At 49.5% G+C, this 7,439-nt stretch overlaps 3 protein-coding genes across 3 annotated transcripts; all 3 read right to left on the bottom strand.

Annotated features, from left to right (window-relative positions):
- Positions 1-2: 2 nt before the first annotated feature.
- Positions 3-518, bottom strand: LHYA1_G007298 (uncharacterized protein; the record flags this gene model as incomplete). The annotated part of the gene is made up of 2 exons (XM_031152227.1): positions 3-374; positions 432-518. Coding segments are annotated over 2 exons (459 nt in total), but the record flags the coding sequence as incomplete, so codon positions are not given.
- A 442-nt stretch (positions 519-960) lies between these two features.
- GLN1 (Glutamine synthetase) lies at positions 961-2,514 on the bottom strand (the record flags this gene model as incomplete). Its single annotated transcript, XM_031152226.1, has 5 exons — positions 961-999; positions 1,050-1,471; positions 1,525-2,041; positions 2,333-2,425; positions 2,479-2,514. 5 exons carry the CDS (start codon positions 2,512-2,514, stop codon positions 961-963), a joined length of 1,107 nt encoding a protein of 368 aa, XP_031002041.1.
- A 2,210-nt stretch (positions 2,515-4,724) lies between these two features.
- Positions 4,725-6,861, bottom strand: fur4_0 (Uracil permease; the record flags this gene model as incomplete). Its single annotated transcript, XM_031152225.1, has 3 exons — positions 4,725-6,224; positions 6,280-6,637; positions 6,764-6,861. The coding sequence occupies 3 exons, from the start codon at positions 6,859-6,861 to the stop codon at positions 4,725-4,727; spliced, it is 1,956 nt and encodes a 651-aa protein (XP_031002040.1).
- Between the last annotated feature and the right edge of the window lie 578 nt (positions 6,862-7,439).

Raw genomic sequence — 7,439 nt, 5'->3', positions numbered from 1 at the left:
CCCCTTCCCCCGCCCCCAGCTCCTCCCTGACTACTAGCACCACCCGCTCCATCACCGCCCGTGCCCCCTCCTCCTCCAGCGCGAGGAACGTGCTTTTTCCGTTGCTGCGGGAAGAACATGCCTCCGGATCCCAACGCTGAGCCTGAAGACGACGCGAAAGCGGCCGCTTGGCCTGCGACCATTGGGTCTGAAGCTGCATGTTGGGACAGGACTTCGTTTAGTATAGAAAGGAAGCGCGGGTTCTCGGTCAGGGAGTCTGGGGTTGGTGGGATTTGTGTCGTTGTGCCTAGGGAGAGCTTTACTGAGGGCGGGGATGTGGGGAGGAGGGAGAGGAGGTGTGCTGTTGAGGGCGAGGATGGATGGGGGAAGACATACTATATGGAAAGGACAGGTTAGTATTGTGGAGGTACAGGGAAGAGGATTGGGCATACGATGTGGGGATTTGATTGGAGAGTTGAGATTGAACGGATTGCTGTCCGTATAGCAGTTGTTTTGCGGAATAATGGGAGGGCGAGCATTTTGTTGTTGTATGGCGTTTAAGGGAGCTTGAAGCACGAAATATTTTGATAGGAGCTCGGATCAGGAAGCTCAAACCAGCATGCACGTCATGAATTTCAGGGGCCTGTAAGGCTGAACCAGTGAACTACAAGTGGAAAACGTGGTTTTACAAATACTTCATACTATCATACACAATTTCTCCAAATATGATATTTCCAAGTAGCCCCTCAATTTTGCAGGAAAGCATCTTCATCATTGTTCACGTTTCACATCGTCGCAGATTTTCAAATATACTGAATGATCTTTATTCTTAATCCACCCATTTACATGGCATCATTTTGAAAAACCAGACCAGACCAGGTAAAGAATCTCCGATATCGCTCGCAAGAAAGAGACGACCATTCGCCATAGCATTCACCTCTGGATTCCTGTACACGCCCCATGAACTCGCGAGTTCAGCATCTATTTCTTCAACTCAGTACCATCAAGACCACCGTACATCTGGACATTGTGTTAGCGAGAATCTTTAATTTCATAAAGGGAAGCCTTACTGTCTCCATCATGATACCAGTGATTTGATATGGGTCAGCATTTGAAGCTGGTCGTCTATCCTCGAAGTAACCATAACCCTTGTGACCACATTCTCTTGGAATACGAATGGATGCACCACGGTTGGCAACACCATATGTGAAGGTATCAATGCTACCAGTCTCATGTCTGCCAGTAAGACGCATTGTGTTGTCCTCACCATAGACTGCAATGTGCTCCTTGTGGCGGCCCTCGAGCTTCTTAATCGCAGCCTCGATGTACTTCATACCCCCCTCCTTTCGCATCTCCTTGCTGGAGTAGTTGCTGTGAAGACCAGCTCCGTTCCAGTCACCAGGAATTGGCTTGGGGTGGAAGGAGATTTTAGCACCAAATTCTTCGGCAATGCGGTGGAGGAGGAAACGGGCCAGCCAGAGATGGTCACCCACTAATAGACCCATTTAGCGGAGTACAGCAAAAGTGCGAAACAAAGATACTCACTTTCAATACCATTACAAGGACCAACTTGGAATTCCCACTGGGCGGGCATAACCTCGGCGTTGGTACCAGAAATCTTAATACCAGCGTTCATGCAAGCCTTGTAGTGAGCCTCAACAATATCTCTGCAGTAAACCTTGCCAGCACCGACACCACAGTAGTATGGACCTTGAGGACCTGGGAAACCATTCACTGGCCAGCCGTAAGGCCTGTCGCCCAAATCAAGAAGGGTGTACTCCTGCTCGAGACCAAACCAAGGCTCGTGGGCCTTGTGGGCCTCCATGAGCTTGGAACACTCATGGCGGTAGTTGAACTTGTTTGGGGTTCCATCGGGGTCCCAGCACTCGGTGAGAACCAGGATGTTGGGGGCGCCACGCAATGGGTCAGGGAAGATGGCAACGGGTCGGAGGTAGACATCTGAGTTGTCACCTGGGGCTTGGCCAGTCGAGCTACCGTCGAAGTTCCACTCTGGGAGGTCATCGAGAGTGAATTCACCGCTTTTTGGGACCTTGAGGAGAGTCTAGAAAGAACCACAATTATTAGCATATGCATCAACTTTGTAGGAGTTCCCGTTTGCAGAAACTGCAGTGGGCAATCTTGAATGCAAGATTGAGAGAACTTCTGGACACAAGACCTGGCATCCCTGGCCGAGAACCCCGCACTTGAAAGTGCGAAGTTCCAGGTGGCCAGGAATTGAGATGGAGTGACTTCGGAACATCTCCAATCATTCGTACACAAGGTATGACAATGCAGTTTTCGTAACCGCCGATTGAGGCGGCAGGTACTTCCTGGGGAAGATATTATTGCATACCTTTGACTTGGAGCGAACGCCACTACCCGCATCAATCCAGATGTATTCAGCCATAGCTGATCCCTTCTGGTCGAGCTTCATGTATTTGAGGAGCTGTGCAGCGTCAATATTGCATCGCGGGGTGATTCCGAGGCTGCAAAACTTACATTCTCCGTGTAGGAGACGGTACTTGAGGTCGCCATGATCGCGGTAGATGTGGAGGGTTGTGGGAGAATGTTGTGTGAGTAGAGGTGTAGGATGCGGAGAACAGCAACCAACTTGCGAGAAAGTTGAAGAAGTAACAGAGATTTGTTGGGTTGTTGATAAGGATGGGGGGAAGCTCGTTCGCTACTTATGGATCAGGGCTAGGCGGGGCGGATTTGCAGGGGTCCGGTGAATGAAGACAGTAGCGTGGGACGGAGGGGGAGGGATTCAATGGCAAGGTCGTGGGAGGATATACGACCGGTACACCACGTCAAGGAATCAACTATCTACCTACACTTCTTTTATCATTGTTGAGGCATATCTATGAAAACTCTTCATTTATTCTTGCTTTCTTCGTAGAGGCATGATCCTCATTTGCAAATTTCCAGAGGCACCCGACTCACGTAGCATTTGCGGCAATTACTGTTTTAGAGCGCTGTCTGCAACTGAAAAGCTTTCCATGCACACTGTAAAGATACAGTGCATGTACGGGCCATGGTTGTGACTGTAATTCTATACCCCTCATACATCAAATAATCAGATCTCAACTATTAATAGGTTGACGAGCTAGGCATGAATGGATTTACATACGGTATATGGAACCGAGAATAATTGCTGGTTCTATGTCCCTGTCACAGGAATATTCCCAAACCTCTTCCCCTGACTACTGAACCCAGTCTGTTTGTCACAGGAAGGTATTCTGACTTTCAAATATCAGAACACCTTTTCCACCCGCATTGGGACATTTATCCCGGCCCAAAAGCAACCTCCCATCGTTCCACAACATTGGCGTCGACAGGGTCTCTGTGGAGAACATAGGTGGTGGTACCTACCTACAGCACAAGAAACACCAATACTGGGAATAGAATCCTCACTCACCGGGTTGAGTCTCTTCAGTTCCCTCCCCCACACAAGCAACATTCCCAAGTCATCAATGGGCTCCTCCCACGCACCCGGACTCTCTCAACACTTGCACGTCTCGCATCCCACCCCATACCCCCATATATGTATTCTTACAAACGGAAACATTCCTACAGGTTCCCTTCGTCCTCAAGGTTCATTTGTTCGAGGATCCCAAGCCCAAGCCTAAGGCCCTCGGCGGGGTACCTAGCGCTTGTCGCCGAGACCCGCCCAAGCCACACGATAAGGATTTTGGGGTGTGTGATTGGTCCGAGTAGGGTTTTCTTCGTAAGCTGCTCGAGTAAATCCGCCGATGGGCCTCCGATGCGGCGCTGTTGCTGGTTGAACCGAGTTTGAAAATAGAGTCACGTTCATGTTGGTACTCCGTAGACATCGATGTAGATGCCACGGCCTCGCCACTTCCTGGACAGAAAAAAGCGGCACTGGTTTTGACTACTCCAAGCCGAGTGGCATTCACAAGCTGCCATATTGAGTGCCGCTTTTCTTATGCTCATCACGAGATGGCTTCGTATTAACGGTATCGTGAACTTTAGTATGTGAGCATGTGGTTATGTTTGTACTTTATGGCACCGCTTCTCGGGTTGTTATTATTATCATAAACAGTCGGTATACCTCCGTACATTGTACCACTTCCCGTTCACCTCACTCCACACGCGAGCATCTTCACTGCGAAGTACCGTACGGTATGATACATAAGTACGAGTAGCGTTTCTTACAGTACTCGTACAACTGGCGGCTAACAAGCCAAGCCAAGCCAAGCCAAAATCCCGAACTTCACGTAGCAGTAGTTCTGTTCGAGGAATACCTACCTACAAGTGGAGCTGGGCTTAATTAACCAAACACCATTACATTATCACACTGCAATCAGATTCAAGTCACCTAACACACAGTACACTCTCCAATACCATCATATAAAGCCAGCGGGCGTACCTAGTATGACTCCAGTTTCGCCTGCGAACTATTCTTGAGTCCCGGCTTATTACACTGCTTCGTGTGTAGGTGGAGTGGGACGTCAAAGTCGTTGATAATACGGAAAAAGTGCCACTTTATGTCTAGTCTAGCACAAGCCTGCTTATTTGGATATATCATATCTGGTATTAGAGAAAGAAAGATCTGGAGAAAGTGAAATGATTAAACGTGTACTCCATGATTCTGTTTTAAGTCGTAGTAGTATGCATGTTCCCCGAAAGCAATGGCAGATCTATCAATCCCTCGTGAAAAACAAAATCATAGAGGGTTATTCTATATCTAAGATCCCATTATAAAGCCATCACAACACCTCTCTATTCTATGTCTTCACATCTGTCTTCCCCACCCTAACCTCCCCCTTATCCCCCTCATCACCCGCCATTCTCTCCTCGTCATACCCCTCGTTCCCATACGCCATCCTAGGATCCAACACCTCATCCCCAACCTCCATCCACACCATACTTGCCGCCTGAACCGGCCAAATCTTACACAAAATCCAATAAACACCCCCCGCAACTATGAAGCCGCAGAAGAAATTCAGGTTGTAGATATACGTTGCGCCCTTTGGCACGGGCTTTCCAATCGCGCCCACGAACCCAACAATGTTGATAAGGATACCGGCAATATACGCAGCATAGCCTCTGAGCGAAAATCCATAGCTGTAGAAATAGGGCGAGGTTTTCTTGGCTGAGTACAGTTCTTTGATTTCGAGGTAGCCCTTACGGACGAAATAGTAGTCGGTGACGACGACGCCGGCGATGGAGGACAGGAAGACCGAGTAGGCTGAGAGGTACGTCGTGAAGTTGTTGGCGCTGGAGAGAAGATTCCAGGGACACATTACCAAGCCTACTAACGCACAAACGTAACCTCCGCGACGGATATTCAGATAGCGTGGCAGGAGAGCAGTCATATCCGTACCAGCACTCACGCTATTCGCAGCTATGTTCGTGCCGAGTTGCGCGAGTGCGAATGCCATAGCGATGAAGAAGACGCCGGCGCGGTTCTTGGACCCGCCTTCGTCGAGGAATGATTGGAGGAGATCGAGTGGGTTCCAGATCGGCTCGCCTTTGAAGATTACGGTTGAGGAGGAGGAGACGATTATACCGATGAAGGAGGTGACTGCGAAGCCGGCTGGGATGGTGATGAGTTGGGACCAGAGCGCGTCCCTGGGCTTGCGTGCGAAACGCGCAAAATCCGGGTCGTTGACGATGAGTGTTGCGAAGTTGGAGATGGCGGACATGATGCCTGCTACCATGCCCCACGCTAGTTTGGAGCCTGTAGCTTTGGCTGGCTGGTGTACGATAGGTCCAATGCCGTGCGCTCGAGTGATGGCCCAGATGAAGAACGCAATGCCTGCTGTTGGGACGACGAAGGCTTTGACTGTGAACAGGTGTCTGATTTTGTGGACTGGGAACCAGATAGCTGGGAGCGAGCAGAGCCAGAAAATGAAGAACGAGACAAAGGCCACGGTATTGGTACCCGAATTGGGAATGCCGTTATGGACTTTCTGGAATGATGGCCAAATAGCGGCGATCATAAGCTGGACGCATTCTCCTCCAATCCATGCCTGGACTCCGTACCAGATACACGCCATGGCTGCTCTATTGAAAACCGGCCATAGAGCCCCCCAGATTCCGAAGCTGGCGCGTGTAACGACTGGAAAGGAGATATGGTAGGTCGCTCCGATTCGTCCTGTGAGGCAGACGAAGCAGGCTGCGATGGTATATCCTAGCCATACGCAGATCCAGGATTGCCACCATGAGAGACCGCCACTGGTGCCGCTGACCACGATCATGGAGGAGGAAATCATCCATGTATTCTAAAAGAGTATTAGCCATAAAGCTATCGTGCTACGGAATTTCAAACAAACTCACGATGTTGAAGGAATCAGCAACCCAAAACCCCACAAAGTTCCAAGGACCCCATTGTCTTCTCTCTGGCTCCACCGGTTTCAAGTCATGGTTGTTTAACATCAGCTGAGAGTTGGTCAAGCCGGGCTCGCTCTCCACCGCCAGTCTGTCCACATAATGGGCCAGTCTCGTCGACTTGACTTTCTCCATTATGAAGTCGAAGAGATAGGATTCGTCGGAGGAGTGGTAGGTAGTGTGGTTGGCTTGAATGAATAATGACGACGAACCAGTTTGAGGGTGACGTCTGAACCCTCCAGGTGGACCTGCAATGTCCAACAAAGGTGCGTCTTCTGAATCCGAATCTGAATCCGAATTCCTACCTCTGGAAGATGATGATTCAGCTTTATTCTTGAAACCTGCTTCCCTATTTCGAACAGAATAGGACATTACCGGAAATATATAGATTGATCAAGCCTTTCGACTAAACTGAAGATCCCACTGTACTTACATGGGGCCCAGGTCTGCAGACAAAATTCGCAAAGAGCTCACTGCATCTGAAGTGACACCAGGCACTTTTTGGCCATGGTACCGCACCGCGGCGGCCATGGCTTATCTTTGCTTCCAAGTTCCCGCGGTCAATTTCAGTTGTTATCATCGACTTTTCTTCAAGGGATGCACGCTTGACGTCTAGCTGTACCAAAGTTGTGCTTTTCCTCTAGTTCTCTACTGCTTGCCTGCGTGGGGTACGTGACGTTCAGTGGTAGCCCGCGGCGCGAGGCGAATGAGTACCGGGATGGTTTAGATAAGGTTGGCGTGTTACTCGATCTCATCGAGTCAATTTGATTTTGCGGGGGAACCGAAGACCTTTCTTTCATTGGCTGTCGTTTCACTGCTGAGTTATCGGTCTCCCCGAATAATTAATGCTTCAAGACTGTGTACAGTAGTGCAGCTGCATGAAAATATCCAGACCTCTTGTCTTTCTACGGAAAGGAAAATGCAGTCGGATTGTCTTAAACTGTCTCTCAAAATGTGAGATGGGATGGGATCAGGTGCAAGCGTGCACGCGACATGTGCAGATCTGCTCCCCTGAGTTTAGCTCATCTACCTGGGTACCTATACAAAGAGGCCAACTTTATCTCTGCATTTTTTGGTATTGGATGGTGCATCTACCGTATCTGTCATTC

Source organism: Lachnellula hyalina (genome assembly GCF_007821495.1).
Source record: "Lachnellula hyalina strain CBS 185.66 chromosome Unknown contig00193, whole genome shotgun sequence".
In the NCBI taxonomy this organism is placed as follows: domain Eukaryota; kingdom Fungi; phylum Ascomycota; class Leotiomycetes; order Helotiales; family Lachnaceae; genus Lachnellula; species Lachnellula hyalina.
The sequence above is the reverse complement of the archived record's forward strand: the minus strand, read 5'-3'. Positions and strand labels throughout refer to the sequence as shown.